The sequence below is a fragment of the Gallus gallus genome, chromosome 4 (assembly GCF_016699485.2).
Source record: "Gallus gallus isolate bGalGal1 chromosome 4, bGalGal1.mat.broiler.GRCg7b, whole genome shotgun sequence".
NCBI classification, from domain to species: domain Eukaryota; kingdom Metazoa; phylum Chordata; class Aves; order Galliformes; family Phasianidae; genus Gallus; species Gallus gallus.
In genome coordinates, this window is record NC_052535.1 from 48,922,128 (window position 1) to 48,944,947 (window position 22,820).

General features: G+C 39.0%; 1 protein-coding gene across 3 annotated transcripts in view; it reads right to left on the reverse strand.

The window, feature by feature from the left end:
* Positions 1 to 22,820, reverse strand: part of TNKS (tankyrase) — a 113,211-nt gene that overhangs the window by 43,130 nt on the left and 47,261 nt on the right. For all 3 annotated transcript variants that reach the window (XM_046939853.1, XM_046939854.1, NM_204340.2), the window contains 2 exons: positions 13,112 to 13,148; positions 12,184 to 12,259 (listed from right to left, as the gene is read on the reverse strand). In XM_046939853.1, the coding sequence (XP_046795809.1) occupies positions 12,184 to 12,259; positions 13,112 to 13,148 (113 nt within the window). The remainder of the gene's footprint in view (positions 1 to 12,183; positions 12,260 to 13,111; positions 13,149 to 22,820) is intronic.

The following is a 22,820-nucleotide window of genomic DNA, read 5'->3' on the forward strand; positions in this document are numbered from 1 at the left end:
ATGTTGCCCTGCACGGGGGAAAACACAAGAAAGAATAACAATTCCTCTTCCTCTTGGAGGTTAGCAGAAGGAGAAATGAGAAATGGCTGCTTTCACTTTTCTGTTCAAAAACTCTACCTGCTAGCATAGAAACAGCATCAGCACAGAGGAGGCAAGTAAGTGGAGGCAAGCAAGATATGCCCAGAAGCACAAGAGGGTAAAGGGCAAGGGCATCTTTCCTGAGAGGAGAGAAACCATGTCAGCACTGAAGCACTACACAGCAGAAGAAAGTTTCACGTGCAGAGAGCCTTACCAAGTGTCACAAGTGAAGCACAGTCTACCTACCCAGCAAGCTTCTCCATTGACACTTCACTTTCAAAATTATGGAGATTATTATACTTGACAGCAGGATGGCAAATCCTTACTCCAAGTAGATATCTTTGGAAGCTACTCTCTTAACAGTAGCTACACAGAAGAGAAAATTCTAGTTTTTGATTACTTCAGAGAAAAGGAAAAAGTTAAACCTCAAGGATCATCACTACCTACAAGAAAAGTATCAGGACTAAATGAGAGGCCAGGAGAAAACGAGCCAATGTGAGGCAGAAGGCAGCAATCACGTTCTGAATGAACTTTAAAAGCTAAACTCAATCTGACCCACGAGAAAAAGCAGATAAGGCAAAGAGATAAAAGACACCTCAGCTTTCTGAAGGTTAATTAGGAACCTCAGTTCCCTAACACCTCCATACTAAGTTGCTGCCATTACTTTCAGAGTGAATATTCAAAGATCTGACCTGCAAGCAGAGACCAAAGGGGTAATGCTCAATGTTTGGGAGAGACACTGGAATCTTTGAACGGGTACCACCACTCTGACCTCTGGTCCTACTGCACCACGAATGGTGCACTAGTGACCTTTGATGCTATCATAAATTAAGAATTAAAAAGCAAAATTCTTGAAACTGTCCTGTATTGCACACATGTGAATCCACTAAACATTTGCTGGGCCAGTTCAACAGATGCGCCAGAAAAGCTAAACAACATTCTTCAGAAACCAGCAGTATTCTCAGAAAACTGTTTTTAGGAGAATCTGTTCTATTTTCATGTGCAAATGAAGGTTTAAATTGGAAACAAAAATGTATTACGAAAAACAAATTTGGGAGCTTCTACAGTGAATCAGCATTTGCAGTTTTTCCCAGATTCAGAAGCTCAGAATATATCTCTGGCAGCAGCCAGTGACAAACACACAGCAAAACATGGAGAGAGGACTTTGAAATGGATTAGAAAAGAAGCATACGCTTCTGCAGCACATTCTGAGCTACAGAAGGATGAAACAACCACTCTCTTACTCTCTTCTGAAGGAAATGATGTTATCACCACTGGTAATAATGAAAAGAATGTTATTTAACACTGAAAGGACACATACTCTGAGAGATAAGGTAGAACTCTATATGGGAATTACTTGCAGTATCACTGCATCTAGGAGGGCCATTTTTATTCCTTCATTATTTGGCATCTGTTAGAAATGTTAAGTGAAAAATGGTTAAGTCTGAGGTGACACACTGGCTCTTGTCAAGGCAGAGACTAAAAGAAACTGCCCCTGCTATGTCATTTACTCAAGGCATCAGAGGGTATTCAAACACCTAGTACTTGAAGGAGCAGCTAGAGAACAAATATCTGGGCTTGCGGACCAGACACACAGGCATGAAGGGTTCTCACCTCAACAGCTGGAACTGTTATTTATCATAAATAATCACACAGTGGAAGCTGTGATTTAAGTTTAGTGCCCAAGGGAGAACAACTGCTACTTTTGCTGGTCTGAGCTACTGAGCAAAGACGGCCAAATTCCTGCAGTTTTTGAAAGCATCTTAGTGTCAGCCAGTACACAGCCTCAGCCTTCTGCCTGTAATACTGCAGGAGCTTACCACTTCAAGAGAGTATGATAAGACAACTTTTTTTCCCCATTTCAGAACAAATGCATACATTTTTACCTGCCTTGTCAGCCAATCAGAAGCTATGTAACCTTGTTCTTTAGCCACTTGCTCACACTGCTGTTGTCTCTTTTTCAAGGAACACCTCGATGGTAGCACAACTGTTAATGAGAGCGTCCTCTTCAAAAAGCCATACCACATGACCATGGTAAGCTGTATGCAGCATTAACAAAAAGGAACACGGATGCACACTGGAACATCCCAGAACCAATACTCTACATTTTTTTGCTGTTTCAATCTCTTCTTTTTCCGCTTGCTATCAAAATCTTCCCACTGCAGTCAACTACTTATTCCATCTTCTTTTTACCTCTCATTGTATTTACTTTGCTTCTCCGTACCTCCAACTATAAACATTTCAGCTTTAAGTGCAAAAATAAGAAAGAAGAAATACCTCTTTATTCATTTCACTGAATGTGGGGTGAGAATGAACTCTGTTAAGAACAATATTTGCAAATTAATTGCATTCCAGCTCTACTTCTGAGTGAAAAAAATTATAATTCATATTTTGGAATAAAATTAAAACAAGAAGTCTAAAATAACTCACAAAATTAGATCCAAAAAGAAGTTCCTTTCTCATTACTGTGATAATTAACAAGTTTTAGAGTTTAATGCATTTATAATCTAATCAAGTAGACTTCATTGTTCCCTTTCAGAACTCATACAGCCTTGCAAAATAGAGAATCTGTCTTGTACTTCATTTTAATATGCTTTGAAATTAAAAAGTTATGGTTATTAGAAAAAGAATATTCTAAAGAATTCCATCTGGAAGAATTGAGTATCTTTTATACGCAGAAGTGTATTATATTACTTAGAAAAGACTAATCAAATAACCTCAATTTTCTCATCCATCACTGACATTTAACACTGAGTACAATGCCATATTTTGGCACTTTCCTCACCTTTTAGTGCTCATCTCCTCCCTGTTCCATCATCTTATTCCACAGGTTTAGAAATGGTTATGTAAATACAATTCTCCTTGCACTGAAGTATTTGCAGTTCTTTTCATTTAGCATTACACTGATCACTAAATTCTCCACCTAAACTATGAAGTCAATGGTAGGGTTACATTAGCAACTGATAACTGATGTGCTGGGAGAAAACACAGCGGAGGGGAAGGCATAAAACACAAGGGCTTTGGGAAAGATTGATAAAATAATTGAGCATGGCCACATAAATCTTCAGAAAGGAGAGCTATTCAACAATTAGGAAGTTTGGAAAATATAGCTGAAAGAGGTAGCTAAGAATCATTATTATTTTTTATTATTTATTTTAATCACAGCATGAAGACTAACAGAGATGGTGACATAAACATAGTGCTAATGCACCTTCCACTAGGAAATGCTGCATAAAGAAGTCAGTGTGATTAAACAACAAACTGAAAGAGATTACTACACTTAAGAAGGAATTATTCAAATAGCTGAATTTATGAGCTAAAGGAAAATCACAAGGATCGCAAAATCTTGCAGACTAAAATACAATTAGGCAGGCAAAGATAATTTGTGCACTGAGTAGCTGAAAGAATTTAAACAAGCAGCAAATCCTTCTTCAAATCTACCAGAATCACAAAGTCCCACAACCTGGTGGGACAAGGTGACGCTAGGGTGAAAATTCAGACAGCTGAGCGGTCACAATGAATTCTAATATCACATTCAAAAGAGAAAAACAGCAAGAAAATGGAATGATTGGCTTCTCAGTGACTCTCACGTGCAAGAATTTTGAGAGGGAAGTGACACAGAGGATAGAAATGGCATCTACAGCACTCCCTGGAGGCAGACATACGCAGAAATGAAACGCAAAGAGTCCACATACAGAGCCCCTACATTCAACTCAAACGTAACCTTAGCGAGCTCTTTGAAGGGAAGGACTCAACTCAAAATCATAATAGGAGAAACATCACTACTCAAATCTCTGGGTGCTCTGTGAACAGACAGCCAAATGCAGACCGCAGCATTTAGTTAATGTGCATAAAATATTAAATGGCTCTGCTCAAATCTACTGATCTGACTTGTTTTCTCAACAGAAGATGAATAGCATAAAGCAAGAAGCTGTCCCCTGTGGGAATCTAGTCATCAAGGGGAAACAGATCAGGTATGGAAAGAAAAAAGTACTTCCAATAAACTTGGAGGTATTCTGAAAAGCACAGTAAGACCTAACAAATGAGACTACCTGATTTTTAAAGATCAGCATAGAATGACTATGGAGTAAATCTCCTCCAGTCTTCAAAAGCACATGTTCTCTTCCTAGACACAATGGACTACACTTTGAACAGTATCTGAAAACAAGAATAGGTGAAGAGATACTTACTGCAATATATTAAATATTTGTGAAAAAAATTAAGAGCTTGTAACAGAATCTGAGCAGGTAGATCAGTTTTACATCTTATGCAGAATATATCACCTTGGGCTATACAGGCTATTAGGTGACACCAGAGATAGAAATAAAGCCAAGTCATTTATACATTTACAAATTCAGGTGACAATCATGCTGTCTACTCTGCCATATTTGACTGGTGAAATAAGATGAGATCACACAGTATAAGAAAGTACAACAGCACATCTCCGTTCCTGACACAGAATCATTAAGGTTGGAAAAGGCCACTAAGATCATAAAGCCCAATTGTCAGCCCATCACCACTGTGCCACTAACCACATCTCTCACTGCCACATCTCCACAGTTATTTAACCCCTCCAGAGAGTGACTCCACCACTTCCCTGGGAACTACAGAAACAAAATAGTCTTTTAAAAGCAAAGCACAGTTGAGAGTAGTTTTAAATGCTCTTCTCCTCTTAATGTATGCGCTGCATTGGCACTTTCGCTTCAAGCATGTCACATAAACAACCATATCTGCTTTTTCACTTTTTGTTATGTTGGAAATTACATCTTTTTCGTAGAACCATATTGCCCAAACCCAGCAATTATTTTTGAGGGAAGGCTTTGATTTAAAGTGTTTGACAAAATTATGGAGTAGCTGAAGAGTACAAAATTGTCTGTATCTGACATACGATGCTTATTTTTACCACTGAGTCATGTATTCAGTAAGAGAGGAGGAGCTGCTTAGAAGGACTTTAGTCCATCTTCTTCCCTCCATCAGTCCACTTAATTATAACAAATCCATGGCCTAGACTCCAAGGCTGTGAAGCCCTTCATCCACATGCAGGCTGGGATTGTAGACCCTAACAAATCTACTACCACAGAGTACATAAGGATCACAGATTAACTGAGGCTGGAATAGACCTCTGGAGAACGACTTGTAGCCCAACGCCAAGCTGCCCCTTTTTTTTGACTTGCTTTACCTAGGTACTGTCAATGACTTCATATCTGAGATGGAATAAAAGCATATACAGTTGATTGGCATGGAGCCCTTACTGAGTACAGCAATACAATTTAAGACAACCCACACCTCTTAAATCTCAAAAGTAAGAAAAAGAAAACGCTATGGGGAATTTTGACAACGACACATTTTTAAAACAATTAGCTTTCAGAATTGTATTTTTGTTTTCAACAGAAACAGATGTTCTTTCTACCCTCCCTCATTGCCCAGAAAATTAGCTTGGAAAAACAGATGTGTTCTGGCTCATATTTATCCCTAGGCAGCCACACGCTACCTAGCCATACCTCTGAAATACACACACATACATCTTTAAATGCACACACACACACGTACACACAGCTAGGTATATAAAAAGGTGTATAAAGATATATAACTATATAATTTAAAAATACAGATGAAGATAAATGTACATGTATTTTTATATATTATACAGCCCTCCCCCTACGCACACACCTTTCACATCCACAAATGTGTTTTGTAGTTACTGCATCAAAATCAGACTGAAGCTTAATGTAGTAAGCAAGCAGATGCAGCAAAGGCTTGTCTGCACAGTTATTCTGGAATACCTGTTTTGGATGCATTGTGTGGAGCTGCCTTTTTCAAGAAATATTTTCTAGTTAAATGATTTTTTAAAAGCTATTATTATTAAACTAAGAAAGCATCTGTTCTGAATCACGCAAACACATACACTGTTAGGATGTCTGCTTTCAACAAAAATCCTATTATTTTTGCTCTCTGCTTTCTATGTATGATTCCCTCGCTCCCATGTTCCACACAAGTTTTTGTTGTTGCAGATAAGCCCTGGGACTGGAAACTTCTGATATATCTACAAAACACGACATAAAATTCATATCAGCAGAAGAAACTCATAAAAGCTTGGGGAATAATATGCGTAAATTGTGACTCCAAATATTTTATTATATATGACATACATAAATATATACGTATGTGTAGAGTTCACATATATTCATAATTACTATTGGTTATGACAGAAGTGCCTTGTGTCAGGTATCTGCTCCTAACTCTTTTGCTCAAATATGCATCCTTTATCTTTATAAAAGTGTCATTTTCACAATATTTAAACAATACTCTTGGTATTATATGTGAAATTTCAATAAATTATTCCAGAAGATATTCAACATTCATCTGAATAAAACCCATACATCGTATCTATAGTACAAACAGAACCATGTAGTTATGTGGTATTAATTTCCATTTTTGCTGCTATAGCAAAAGAAAAACACACTCAGTTGTAAAGGTTTATAGTGTCACCAACACAGTTTGATCACAAATCTTGCAATACATGGATTTTAATTCATCTGCCCACTTCCTTTACTCAGCCTCTGTCAAAGTTTCTAGGCTTAACAACTGCAAAGAAAAAGCTTGTGAAAACATGGATTGATTGCTCCATACAGATTCAGAAAGTGGAAAGCAAGCCAATTTTCTTTTGAACTGCACAATTTTTCATGAAAATAGTTGAGTACAGTCAGAATATGAAACAGGGCTTGGCAAATCCATTGATCAGCAGGAGACTGGAAGACTCCTTGTTAAGGGGAGAGGTAACTTGCCTGGTTCTGGTAGAATTAATTATCTGTTTCTCAGCTCCTGTTTCACAGGCTGATCAAGCTGGCTATGCACACAGAGGAAGAAGTAGAGGAGAGGCAAGAGAAGGTATATGGTGTATCACCCAACAGCAAGGCAGTCTGTATCAGAGATGTCCCACTGCAGGACTGGGGGACATTGTACCACTCCACTCAATTCTCTCCATTAAACGCAACCACACAAGATCTTGTGAGGGCCTGATATCCAGCACTGCATTACAGATCTTCTCAGAGATGGATTTCTTATATCTGCGATCCTGCATCCATGAACTCAAATGATGCATTGCCCACAAAAGCTGAGTGACTGTATGGCAGGAGGGAAAGAGCTAAAGACATGGTCTCTTATATAATATATGCAAAAGTCAAGTTTTTGATTTATCAGAAGGGTTCATGCAAAGGTCTGCTACCGGCATTCTGGAGCCAGGGCTGTCTAAAGACATAGGAAAAAAACACTGGATAGGCACTGCAATAAGTCATGAGAGACTGGTGCTGGGAGCCAGAAGATTTCAATGAAATAAAATGAAGTAGGACCACATGCCGTCTCTAGCAATGACCTTCTATTAAACAGATGCTTTTCTTTTTTTTTTTGTGGGATCATTGCCATGTATACAGGATAGACCTTCACTGGCTAAGGATGGCAGTGTGCTGTTCATGGGCTCCTTACCACTCACTGCAGAAATTCCTAAGTTTCTGGTTTCAAAGAGGTAGGGCAGGAGGCAAAGCTATAGGAAGGAAACTTATGTAGCTGTGGAGGGATGACTTTCTGTGCAACTTTTTGGTAATAATCCCTGTCTCGTGCCAGACATTTTATGTGAGACAAGATGTTGTTCACAGGTAAGACGCTATGGCTGTCTCTTTTTTTCCCCACATGTGGTTCAAACAAAATGTAAACACAAAGAGTAGGAAAAACACACCACCAAATTGCAGACATACTTATAAACAACCAAGACTTAGTGACTGACATCGGAATACTTCAGAGCCAGCACGATTTGAGCATGCGGAATGGAGAACAGGAGCTGGATATCATATCCAGTAAAAATCCAATTAAAAAAAAGATCCTTCCACTGTTAATAGCTACCATGTCAGCTGGATGTAGCTCACTTTGGAAAGCTGTCAAGAAACGATGTGGGAACGAAGTCTGCCTTGTAGAGAACATTTTTAATCTGAACTAAAATTGAACTAATCTTACTAAAACCAGTGTGTCTTTACTAGTTCAGACAGTTTATTTAAAAAGTGTAGTTAAAAAGAAAATAACAGATGCAACATCAGTTTCTTCCTGAGACACCTTTCAAGCTTCCATAACAGCTTCCCAAAGGAAATGAGCAGGCTGAGAGATAGCTGTAACTCAACCTGCAACCCTGATAGATTTCATTTTAAGCCTCTCTTTTGACACTAACTACCTGCTTAGGTAAGCTGTGATAGTTGTAACATCAGAAATATAGCTCTCATGGCAAAAAATACATAGTTCCAGCTTCCAGTAGAACACAGGAACCTGTTGTTTCAGAATATTAAATGGTCAACATTGTTGAAAAATTCACCACAGTTGGGTCTTGAAAAGACACTTCTGGACAAAAAAAATATTTGAGGAACAGTAACAAAGACTTTAAAGCAAATCTCCAAAGCCTATGTACCTTACATAGTAGACACTTAAATATCTGGCTTGAATTTTAACAGTGCAAAAGTTCAGTACCATCCATTAACTTCAATTGCAGCCTATCTTGGAAAAGACACTATACCTATACATTATATAAACAGAGTTTGGCAGAGCTCAGAAGCTCGAAACTGTGAAATTTCAGACCCACCAGGAGTATGCATGAACCCAGGTGAATCCTGTCTGAATAAGTTCCATTTTGATTCACCAAATACTTTGCAAAGCACACTAAGTAGATGTAAAATACCAGTTATATGTAAAATATTAACGTCACATCATAGAATCATAGACTCGCCCAGGTTGGAAAAGACCTTAAAGACCATCAAGTCCAACCGCAACCTAACCATGCTACCCTAACTCTAACAACCCTCCACTAAATCATGTCCCTGAACACCACATCCAAACGGTTTTTAAATGCATTCAGGGGTGATGACTCAACCACCTCCCTGGGGAGCCTATTCCAGTAACATTCCTAACATTTCTGTTATTTTTCAAGTGTTCTCTTTAAAAAAAGAAAATCAAACCAAAACTAAATGGCACTGAAATGACTATTTTAACTCAAGCCTAGCTTCTAGAAAACAAAACAGATTGTTTGGAAAAAAAACCCATCACCACCAAAACAGCAGTTCTTTTGACACCTTACCTTTGCACAATACTTCAATTTACATACACTGCATTGTACAGCTCGATACTTGTGAAGTATTGTTTGTGCCCTTGCTCAACAGACACACAGGCCAATACTTAATCAAGCTAGGTAATGGGTGATTCTAAGTAGTCGTTTCTCTGGGATATTGCTGTTGACTTTTTTTGGTCATCAAAACAAAACTCTGTAAATTACAGAAACCTTTGGTATGCAGTAACACTTTAGCTAGTGTGTAAAAACTGTTTTCCTTTTTACTTCTTTACTTTTCCCTCTACAAAATAATGGCAAGACTAGCAACAGAGTGAATCTTCTCTTCACACAACAGTTCAAGAGCTTCAGTAATGTGAACATTTCTGCTGTGCCAAAGTAATCTCACCTAACTCTTGGCAGAGAAGAAATGTTGGTTTCCACTCCTCTTTCAATCTTGATCTCTATGGTAAGCAAACAGATGGAGGGATGGTTACCAGCACCATCTGTACCTGTTCTCGCAGCACGTCCACTAGCAATCAGACTCTAGCTATCAATACATTTCCAAAAGGTTGCAAGAAGCGCACAGCAGGAAGTCTTTGTTACTTTCAACCCAAGCTGGTCGCAGACCAAGAAGCTACTGTCTTGATGTTCTATCCCTTTTATCTGGTTGTGATGCACACGTTCCCAGCAGATTGGTGTGTAAGAAACTCAGGAACTCCAGCTCTCAGCATACATGGGTAATTTAAAGATTCCACAGGAGAGATCTCCAGAAAAGAAAAACAAACTGCACACATCAGTAGACAAAGCAGCACTGTGACCAACCATATCGTGACCATTCTGCTATTTTGTCAGCAGTTCTAGTGCAATGGCTGTTAGATGACACCTTCTGGAAATTCATAGCCATGAGTATGAAAAAATCAATACTGTGACTCACCTTAATTTCCTCACCCACAAAACTAAATTGTTCCCTTTGCAAAATAGTGCTGGATGTTTCCAAAGTGTGCAAAGCAGATTAACACAAAGCAGAGAAACGTACAGGAGTTTCTGTAGATGTATATGCTGCAGAGTTGGCCCTCACACGCTGAGTCTGTTGCCTCAGACTATGCTAAGTTTGAGGCTTGAAAATCTTCAAGGATTGAAATCCACCAAGGAATGAAAAACATATCTTCTGAAATGGAGAAACTTGCAGCTAGGGGAAATCACGATAGGTCAACTGGAGGCAGCAACCCCATGAGAGACTTGGATTTACATGAAAGCTATGCTATAGACTGAGAAGCTCCCTTCACTTGCAGTAGAACTTTGGGAGATAAAATGCTCAGGACCTGAAAGTCACGTCTTAAAACATTTAACAGTTATATAGCACACTTGCTGTGGAGAATTACTTCACATTAAACAGTTTGCACATGTATGATGAAAAGAATATCTGGTAGACATCATTTTAAAGGCTTATTAATATGGATGGTAAGCCATCTTAATTCTCAAGGACTTTTAATAACCAATACATTTGCTAACAACCAAACACAAATTATTGAAGTGTCCAAATTGAATAATCTTAACTGCAATAGGCTTGCTGAGTTATGAGCATAAATTTCCAAACTAGTTCAAAGGATGCAATAATATATGAATTTCTAGTAAATTAATAAGAACTTTTTTCCCTCATTTTAGAGTGAATTATTGCAGAAGACATATCTGCAGGGCCTGATACCTCTTCTTATCGAGAGACATCACAACTCAGCCTTTGGCCTTAAATCAATAGTTATGGTAACTCAATTACTCAGTAATGCATTGCTGCACATCACAGCACTTAATTATTATAGCGCAGTGCACTATTCATATCCAAATGCAGTCTCATTTGGACAGAAAAGTCTTTAAAGAAACGAAAAAGAAAAGCTAAGAACTATGGGCAATACATTTAATCTTAAAATATGTGAAGGATGGAATACTGGAGATAAACTAAATAAAGCCCCTCTTCAACTGTTCCTAGATCATAAAGTTAACTGATTTAAAAACCTAAAAGATTTGAAACTTTCATCAGTCATAAATGTAAACAATCTGAAAACTGGGTTTTCCTCCACATACTAGGCATTACAAGTATCACAACCGAGAAAACAGTTTAAAATTTATATTAAAAATTGGAGTTATTTTCACAAACATATCCTTACAATCAGCAATGTCTTTTAATGAAAAGGCAGTGTAATCTGGTGCATCTCCACTGATTTCAGTAGGATCATGCAGTTTCATAAATGCTCTAAAATGGGCAGAGGTCTACAGGATGCACCAACACACTATACAGGAAAAAACACTCTCATGTTTTCCTCTCCAAGGATGAGATGCGTTGTTGCATGAGAGATCTGATTAATAGATGCAGATTAGGAACGTTCTGGTACACTTATAAATAAATAAATAAAACCCCCAATGTCTGAAAATCCAACAGTCTAGACCGACCAGCACCTCGATGTCTCAAACATCATAAATGGTACTATCTAATTCTCACTCTGTGTGTTCTTCCCTCCTCCAGTTTCAGTCTAATCCTTAATTTAACTCGCTCAAACATCTCTGACAGAGAGAGTCAAAACAATAAGGCGAATTTTAAGAAAATGCAGAAGGTGTTAATCACATCAATACACTGCCAGTCTATGTGGCAGCACATTAGGGGCTAAGCTGAATACAAATCGCCTCACTCAGACAGCGTTCGCACACAATAACAGCTTCCCTCCCTCAGTTATTCATGTGCAACAGTGAATTTTGGTTTTGTTACCAAAGGTCCTAGGGTCTCACTTTACATGAATGCCAGGGTCTGACATTTAAAAGAAAAAAGACAAGCAAAATAAATTCATATCTACTGACTGCTGGTCTGTCACAACTGCCAGTGTCAGGTGCAAGAGCATTTAATTTGATGGTAAAAAATGCATCATTTAGGTTTCACCCACATATATGGTCTGGATTTATACATCTAAGCTTCTCACTACGGTTAAATTGGACTTTCTTGAAAAATGGAAGTATAAAACAGGTATTTAACTTACCTTGCGTCCATCGCTTGCATGGCAGTTCACATTTAAAGGAGTCAATAAAGCCATCAGTTTTTCTTCATTACCACTCCTGTAAAGCAAGAGGAGGGAATTAGGAAAAGGGGAAAAAAAAAACACAGCTCTCTGCAAAAGATTTGTTAAGGAGCTGGACATCAAAGTATCATATACTGAAATCTGTACTCTGCCAGGGAGAACGTCAAATGGCCAAAGGATTTTTTGAACATTTCAAAACCAGGGGTAATTACACAAAGTAACATTATAATAGATGGTACAAAAGCACACTTCATTTCTTTCCTTAACCTCATCCTATATTTTCTTTTATCTAATTTTACAGATCCTCTGAAAGCCATTTGCTGACTGCCTGTTCTGAATACCTTTACCTCGCATATGGCCCACAACATTTGGAATAACTACATACCTATATGATAAAATTTTTCAGAAGGATAAACAGCCTATAAATATGGTCTCGTGCTACGAAAAGGAAGGATGAAAGCATCTTTGGAATATAAGACTGAACTTTACACCTTTTCTATAGGCTTCCATATGTTCTGTCTGGTAAAGCCTATTTTCAAAATAAATCCTAAGGTAGTAGTTAAAAAAAAAAAAAGACAACAAAGGATTATTTCTAATATTTAATTTGTCCCTGAAAAGAACAGTCACAAAATGATAAAGAGGATTTAAGCAGCTTAAAGCAAAAACCTCAATATTAACCTTATAACCACCACAATGGGGGATTTCAATTACATAAACAGGCTTTTCCATTTGTACCGGACTGGAAAGTCCAAAGAGATTTATGCTAATTAAGCGGTCTGTTTGCATCATTTCATGGAAAAGCAATGATAAAACATCACTGTTCTGAAAATCTCTTCTCCTCTCCTCCTTCCACCCCCAAAATATGTTTTATATTCTAAGCAGCACTCACCTAGCAGCTTCCAGGAGTTCGTCCTTCTTGTATTCACCTAAATGATTGCAAAATATCATGCTGTTAGCATTTGGCAGAAGACAGATTAAGAAATGCAGGAGGAAGCAAATACAGAATTAAAACAGAGGAGAGGAGAAAAAAGCCCACACCCCGCTGGGTGATGGAGCTGTGACGTTAGCCAGCTTGTGGAGGCAGCATCAGCAGTACCTTGGAGACGGGCAGCAAACTGACGCATCGTCTTGTCCAATCCTCAGATGGAAAGGCTTTCTTCGGACGACCAATGACTGTGAAATCTTACGGCCAGAAACACGGTCCCGCTGATAGCGGTGTGTCAGCTGAAGACGCTGTCCCCACCCCCTGCCCTATTCACTGTGTCACATTATACTTGGGAAGCATAATAAATTCTGAGACAAAAGCAAGGCAGTGCGGCTTCCTAAAAGGTAGAAATTGCCGAGTTCCAAAGCCCTCACCAGTCTATTTCAATGGGAATATTCAACTTCACCCAGTTCTTCACAAGAGCAACGATTATTAGGAAATCCCAAACATCCAATCATCTGCCAATTTCCGAGAAAATATGCATTTAAAATAGAAGGCACAGATGAAACTCTGTAGGAGATTTTGTTACACGACTCTGAGATAGCGATATTAGAGGCAACCATTAGTAACGTTAAAGCAGCATTTACATCTGAAATTCTGAGTTAAAACAGTCGGGAACGTCGTTGCAACACACAGTAAAAATTATACAAATACTTTGAGGGTATTCTACCGAAATGTGATGTGTAATACAAGTTCAAGACAACTGAAGTTCAGAATGTAGGAAAAACAGCTTCATAAAGTCACAGAGCAGAGAGTATCCTTAGAGCCAAGAGATAGAGGGCTCAAAAAAATACACCTTATAACACCTGCCAGAGAATTAAGGCCTCGAGTCACAATGCTATAAGAAAAGCAGGAAGATGAGGCCACCCTGCAAAAAGACAGAAAACCTTTGTGCTGTCTGACATGTATATTTGTAACGTGACTCTGGTGAAACACACATTGCAGGGCAGGGAGGCAGCCAGGCCACGGGAAACCCCACACCGGAGCCCAGCTATACTGCAAAGTATCCTAGGAGCAGGACTCCTGAGTAAAAGCCCTGTCACAGCTTTGCTTGTCTGTCAACACACCATGAAGATCATGTTAGCATTTGGAGGAATTTTTATGCATTTCATATTGAAAACTGGCTCACAAAAAAGGTGAAATGCCACCAAAATGCGTGAGGCCTTTGTCACTGCCACTCCCCAGCACCCTCTGGGGATCCTGCACACCACAGCCCAACCCAGCCATCAGCCCTATTTCTCCTCTTCATTTTTATGAAGATGCAATACTGTGCACAGTAGAGTGTTTCAAATCAGTGGTGAATGAAAAGCTCTGGCCAGCATGTGAGTAGGAAAAAAAGGCACTATTACTCGTGCAATAACCTGAAGCAGCTGGATTTCCTGCAGGAGTTATTGGTCTGTATTGTATCAACACTTCAGAGACCTAATCGGATTAAAAGACCTGTTTACAGTGGTTTTGGCAGCGCATTTAGCAGCCCTAACCAGCCTTTGGAATACTACTACATTAGACATGTGTAATACCATTCTTCCTTCCCGCTCAGTAAGTCGTTACACAAAAGACTGTTCTGCAAATACCACGATTATCAAAAGCATTACTGACCAAAAGAAATCATAGAATGGCCTGGGTTGAAAAGGACCTCAGAGATCATCGAGTTTCAACCCCTCTGCCATGGGCAGGGTCACCAACCACCAGACCAGGCTGCACAGAGCCACATCCAGCCTGGCCTTGAACGCCTCCGGAGATGGGGCATCCACAGCCTCCTTGGGCAACCTGTTCCAGTGCTTCACTGCCCTCTGAGTGAAAAACTTCCTCCTAATATCTAACCTAAACTTCCCCTTCTTAGCTTAAAACCATTCCCCCATGTCCTATCAGTATCAATTCATGCAAACAGTTGTTCCCCTCCTGGCTGTGGTTTTGAATTTCAAAATGTCCCACTGTACACCTAAGTAAATTAGTCACTTCTACTAAGAAGTACTTCAAAAGTAAAATATCACAGATAGTACACTATCTGTGATGAGCTTGCATAGTTCATGCAAGCTACTGTTGAAATTTGTTACGGCTCTCCTATATTGTGATATGCATTAAAAAACAGTATATTTAAATTGGCTGTTACTCTCCAAGAGCTGTCCCATTCTGCAAAGCAACATGTAACACTGCACAGGTAGACACTGGCAATTTTAATTAAGAAAAGCCAAATGTATCACACAGGGTTCTCTGCTCTTCTGGAGCTCCTGGCATGTAACTAGATGTAGGAGCCCCTAGGCCACTTTCACAGACAACAGGTGCAGAAGGAGATGCTGATGGCATCTGGGAGAAGCTAGCAAATGAAGGATTACTTTGCAAAGCATTTAGAAACAAACCATGTGTGCTCATAGCAGAGACGAATTTCAAATTCTGAGCTGAAGTACAAGAATATCACCTACCAACCTCAATAAATGCTTCTGTTCAAAGAATGTCAAACTGCTTGACTTAAACCGAACTAATAACATCTCTTAAAGAGCTCCGTTGGGCTGGTCAGGATTTATAGATTTGCAAAAGGGCATCTTCAGAACAAAGCACAGGTAGCAGCCTGAGCTACTTTTTCAGATCTCTCGGTAATTGCTAGCTTCAAGAGAAAAACATCTTTGCAATCACAATATCAATACAGAGGATTTTTTAGCAGCAGTATTTTGGACGGCACAAAGCCTCTCTGCCAAAGATGTAAAAGTTAACGTTGGTTTGCCCTCGTCACTAAAAATGACCAAAACCACGGTCCAATAAATACAATGACATGAGCAATTTTCAACTGCTTGCTCTCTGACAATTCTGGGCTGGGGATATGTACAGAAATATGTAAGAGCACTGGATGTGGAAGATGGAAGACAAGCATGCACCAACAGAAAGCTTTATGGGCTCCCAAGGCATTCCTTTTGTTTGTGCTTTCTGGTCTCATGATAGCAGCTGCAAGTAAAGGAGCACCTCCAGCCTTTTGCAGCTAGACTGCATGAGCTTTCCTCCGCCAGACTGCTCCTCTTGCTTCCCATCTTAAAGATACCATTATTCTATTTTTATGCCAACTGGTGCTACATAATCATATGGTATTCCTACAGCTGGGTCCCACTGAAAATTTCAGTGCAGCAGAAACCAACTCCACTGTTACAGAGTTACAAGGAATAATCTATTTCCAGTTTTAATTCACTAGAACCCTTTAAATTTACCCTATGAGTCTGAAATATCAGTCATATATGCGTGCCTTGGAGACAGAAATTTTCTAGTTTCAGGAAAAACAGAATGAATCAGTCACGAAGTAATCCTATTTCACTCTCTCTCCAAAGTGCTGAAATTTCATCTGACTACTGCAAGCTGAAAAAGCTGTCTGAATGGCACAGACAGTGCTTTTTACAAGGCAATTACACTAAGAAATAATTTCTCCCTCTCCCACAACATTTTAGCTATCACAGAAACCAACTGGAGCTGAAACAACTTAAACAAAGCAGTGTTTTCTCTACCGCATACTATTGTGCATTTTCCAGAGCGAAGACAACACCCTAAAAATTGATGTCACACATTACTTCATCCAACTCACTCTGATCAACCAGATTGGTCCATGAGAATGAAAAGTCTGAGCAACATGCTGCAGAGGGGAAATGGGAGATTCCACACTTGGGTTGCTACAAAGAACACAGAGACTAGAATGCCAACAGTTTAGTAAAGAAATAAATATCATCGAAATGAGCTAAAGCATACATTTTGTCTGATCATCCAGGGCTTCTCAGATCTAGAACTGTAGATTAAGAGCACACCCACATAAACTATGCGTTTCATTGTAAGTATTTAAACAAACAGTCAAGTCATAGTCAGAATAGGAAGCTTTCAGTGCTTGTGATAGGCCATTAGCTTTCTGTTTTGTTGTTTGGTTTCTTCAACATGACTTTTCTAGGAAATTACAGTATTATTTTCAATGTCACTGCTTTTGGAAGGATCCAACCACTCCATTAAAATACTCATCAATACTGCCCTCTACAGTTAACTTTTCTTATATGTACAGTAACAATTGAGACTAAAATGTGAAGTTAATCAGAGCAAGGCCTTTTTGCCATCCAAAAAGCATAAGGTGGTGGGAAAAACCACCCAACACAGTAGGGGGAAAAAAGGGTTATGCTGAGATATAATCCTTTGGGAAAAGGTACTTATAATTAAGAAGTACAAGAAACACAAGAAAGATGAATAAAATAATTCTGGATTTTTGCATTACATTCCCTTACATCTCACTTGTCAAGGGTTAGTATCTTTATGTCTCTTACGTATCTGTACTCAGCTACTTCTCACGGGCAAATAGTCTGATTTTATAAGCTAATAGGCTAAAAAACAGAACAGCAGTAAACTTAATTTTAAGCTGGTCAGAGAGGAAACACACCAAAGACACAAGGAGAATGTTTCGAAGAAGGAAAGGTGGTACCTTTGCCTGTTGCTGGAGACCTGTAAGGAATTGTGGACATGGTTACAAATTAGCAATGTGTCATAAACTTAAAAACCAACAACCCTCAGTTGACAGCAAAGGCTTTTAGCAACACACTTCAAAGGGAAGTAGGAATTAGAACAAAAAACAACATTTGGCCTTGGCCACAACTCTGCCAAAGCACTTGGCTGGCAAACTCCTACATGGAACAGCTTTCAGACAGGTGAGCAAAGCTGGACACCAAAGCATTCCTGATACAGCCTTATAGAAACACAGTGCCTTCTAAGGACTGGCTGGAAGCAGCATTTCTAGAACTGCACAGCTCAGTACACTGCAGGTTGTCTTAAGCAATGGATAACATTCTTGGCAATTAAGCCATTAATTCAAAGCATGGATATCACCTAAGCACAACAAAAGGTACTGAAGTTGTTAGATGCAGTCCTATCTAAGAATTAACTGTGTGAACACTGTGGGGTTTGGTCTCCAAGAAGAATTAGGTGGTAAATCAAAAAGGGTCTTCGGTACGTCTGAAATCATAGCAATACCAAGTTTACATCTAGCACATAACAGACTTTTGTTTCCCACAGGAACTCTTTTCAGAAGTGCTGTCCTATTTGTTAAAAATGCTATCAGATTCTCTTCACACCACAGCAGCAGGAAGATGAAAAAGTCCCTCTGTCAAAGAGTTTTGAATTTCCTTGCTCTTACATCACAGAATGCAAAGATGAAGCTAAGGAAATAAGAGGAACTGAACAGAAGAATATTCTTGAATGGGAAAGGCACGCTGCAGAGAAAGGACACAGCACGTCACACTGCAAGATAGTAACTCACCTCCACCCTCAAGAAAACATATGCAAAAACTCAACAGCCAGTCACCATGTGCTAAGTCACGTACCCACGTATCTTAACCTATCAGCTACTAGAAAGAAAACTAACTACATCCCACCCAAAACTAGGACAAATTTTTAAAACCTCTTAGCCCTCACTAGAAGAACATCTATGAAAATACCAACTGGGGAAAACATATTTGTTATTTATAGCCAGGTGCTATTTGATACTCATTTGGGAATAATATATCACAAGATGGAAATATTACAGTAATAGTTAGTATACAAATACGCAGGAGGTCTAGTTTGAAGGAAGAATGAAATACTATATACAAATCAAATTCTGTAACATTTTCAGTACTTTGTATCAATCTCACTGTTTTAAATATCTTGCAGGGAATATGATTACACATGTGATTCCTTTAAAAAAGCAAACAGCTCATTGCCATAAGTGGCAGTATAGCTCACTACAAAGCTCAGAAACAATAGCTCCACAGGAAAAGAAGGCTGGTAGGGGGAAGGAGATACTAACTCATTAATTAAAGACAAGAGCTTTAGTTCACCAGCCTGCTGTCATTGTGTTTCAATTCCAGAGGAGAGCATTTGTTCTTCAATTGTTCATTTATGCATGAAAAGTTTCATCAGATGCAATCAATACAGGGCTGCCTGTTCCACAGACACCTTACAGAAAATGAGCCAGCCATTGGTTACATCCAGCTTGACGCTGCTAATAAACCATGCATTCTTTATCTATATTGCACTAGATAACTACAGACTTCATAGTCACAAGGAGACTCATGCATCAAGCACCATCCAAAGCAGATGTCTTCTCTTCAGTGCAGGCTGGAAAGGAGATATGACAGCTTGAACCTTCTGCACAATACCTCTGCAGGTTTCTGAGCAAACCTGCAGTGCAAGTTAGTTTAATTACGTTTTGCAGGAAGGAGGAATAAATGCTGCTTTCCACTCTCAGTTATTTCTAGTAATTGTCTAAACATTTAAAGACTCTACTTACTTCACAAAGTTGAAATTTTAATTGGCAAAAGAAGTACTGCTACATTCCTCATCCATCGGAACCACTAATGATATTAAATATTCCCAAGGAAATACATTCAGACTGTCCTCTTATTACCTAATAGATTCCTGTAGCTCCTAATGCAGCCAGCCTGTCTGGCCAATGGCTTTATTTTAAAGTCACTCTGAGGTACGTTTCACTCAACTTCCAAAAAAGTGGTATTTTAAACCTCCTTCTGACCTAAAATGAAAGAGAATCATGCAAGAGTTAATACAGCCTGTCTCTCCCATGCCCCAGGTGTGTATTTTTTCAGCATGAGCTAACTCAGCATTACTACTCCTTTTGCAGAGTGCATGCCATCAAGAAGTAGTAATATTGTACCTTCCCCACCACGAGCTTAGAACCCCTGTTTACCTCTCTGTTAATTTCCAGTTACCATCACACTCCTGATCTGCTCCTGGCTACTCTGTGTAACACAGCAAGTCAAAATGGGACAAAGAACTATGGATCCTAAAATCAGCAAAAGGAATTCTGATAGGAGCAGACACACGGCAATCTGCATACAACTTTGACTATGGCATTAACTGCAGAAGAACGTAATATTTAACTACAGGAGTGATGACCCTTAATCCTCCAAGCAGAGCCTATTAGGGTAGTAATTGCTATTACTATAATAAGGTAGCAAGAAGAATATGACCATCAAAATATGGCTTTTGTAAAAATATGAGCATAGGCTTGAATTTATTACAAAATAATAGATTCAGATAGAATCAGCTATTCAGTTGTCCCAAAGCTTATCCACTGCTGGCCTGAACAGAGCTCCTAAAGCAAAGCGCCCATTTGACCAAGTTCAGCTCTCGAAATAGATCTATTAAAAAAAAGAATTCAGCAGCAAATAGCCCTATTTCCCTGAATTCAATACCACCCCACCTTCGGTTTTTATTATTTCTTTCACATTACTGTACCATATGCAAAAGCAGACTTTACATGGAAATGGCAGAGAATTGGTCATTTGTCATGGGAAGCAGCTGTTTTATGGCTGACAGTGGCAGGTACGAGGATTCAAGAGGTACTCAGAAGTACTGATATGCATCACAGTTTTTTTCTGCTCTCTTAACAACACCCATATTGCCAAGCGCCTGTACCTACCATCATACTGTGTTTACTCCCAGAACAGCAGGCAGCCTCATCACCCGCTGATGTCATCTGGCTTGGCATACATAAAACAGCCGCAGAAAGAGGTGATTATTTTGGTGAATACTGCAATCAGATGAAAGTTACCAGTAATGCCATGACACCAAGTCTGCTGCTTGCGTAAGGGTAGTGCTGCTTCCCTGCCCAAATTGAAAGAATTAACTGAATTTTAAATCTCTGCCAAAACATTCACGGCATTGCACAAAATAAAGTTCAAACAAACAGTAAGAACATCATTCTTTAAAGGAAAGCAAAAATGAACTGCAAAAACAAATTTGCAGAGCACAGAAGGAGGTGGACAATTACACTCTATGGCTAATAAATAAATGAGTTTATGTGCTGTAAACAGCGCTGAAACAGCAGAAAATACAAGAGGTCTAATTTCAAAACAGAAAAGAATGCCTTGAAAAGAGTAAATGCTCACTTAACCGAAGAAATTAAAATATAGAACTATAGAAAGCAATTGTGCCATTCAAAAACCTACATCCTAAAGAACAGGCGACTTTTTCATAATATGTTGGAATGACATTTCAAAATGTACGCTTGAAAACGCTGTAGCTTTAGTCCTCTTATCTCACTGCAGTGCAGTACCGACTTTATGTAACTTCTACTCAAAGAACAGATATCCGGCAAAAAGGAACAGTAACTATGAATAACAGTCTTCTAGAGATTCTCTTGAGCATTCTTTATTTGTAAATATTTTCAGACAGTCCTTACACATCTCATTAGGAGTCCCTCTCACCGTCCAAAAAGCCTCAAATCATTGCTTTTACTCTTGTACAGAGTAAAATTCCATGCTTGTCTTTCCCAGATACCAGAGGACAATGCTGTCGTCTCTGGAGGATGAGTTAACTCATTTTCCAGCTTCCCTTGGCTCGCTCACCCACCCAAGATTGGAACCTCACAGTCTTAACTCTGCTTTTGAAAGATGCTTCATGAAGTACAGCAGACATCTCATTGATAGAGACTACTAGCTGCAATTTGTGATACTCTATCCATGTGGATACCTGGGGAAATATTAGTTCAGCTGGCAATTACTACAGGTTAGGAACATTAAAGAGCCTGAAGGGAAGATAAAACAAGTTCTCCTAAAAAAAGGTAAACCACAAGGCTCAAAGGAGGGAGGCAACTCTCCCTGTGGCTTGAATGATTTATTCCTAATACCTTCAAATCATGCAGGGATCTGTTACTACATTAGCCACAGCAATGCCAAGGATGCCATTAGCCTGAGTTACAAACAGCAAAGTGAAAAATATTCATTATGAACCTGAACTACAGAACTGTGGTGTGATGGAGAAGAGACAAGAAATCCAGAATGACCAACATTCATATTGTCTGCCCCGTGGGAAGGACAGCACCAGGCCACGGGATTCTACTGTAGAGGTCTCTACTCCATCATTCATTTTAATTCCAACAGGGCAGCATGTCTGGAATGCTTTTACATCATGTTTCTTTATTAGTCCTCCCATATTTTGCACAGTTATATTGAAGAGCCACCTTCTTTTTCCTTACTGGACTTTCATCATCAACTGCTCAGCTTACTGATAGAGCCCTATGCCACAAACTCTGTGAGTTAATAGAGAATTGCAATACTCATAATATGCTTTAATGATTTCTGACGAATATTCAAGTCTAGATGACAAGGCAAAGTGCTTTGTATGTCCTGCTACTTTGATGCCAGGCTTGTTGTCTTTCCTTCACAGCCACATTTCAGTCTCCTTGTAGATCAGGGTAGAGTGACAGAGGACAGGGAGATGTCTGTAAGCCAAATACGACTGCTGGCACTTAGACTAATAGCTATAAAATGACTATGATTACCTTTGGGTTAGAAATTATTAGGTTCATAGCCACCACGGGACTGATTTCTGAGCTGAGTTCTCAGCATATGTTTTGTCCTTAGTACCTGTATGCTACAGCACAGTTAATTTATTAAATGGATTGTATGTTGTAAACCGGTAACTATACAGGGTCAGATTCCATGGGGTTCAGCATCCTCTGTTTCAATTTAAAGAATCATCCTGTTTCCTTGGTTTTCATAGATCTAATCCCCAACATCAGATGTGATGATGATTTATGCTAATGAAGTAGTAACAAAACTTTAAATGAGTGAATGAAAAGCTATTCACTACATTTTTAATT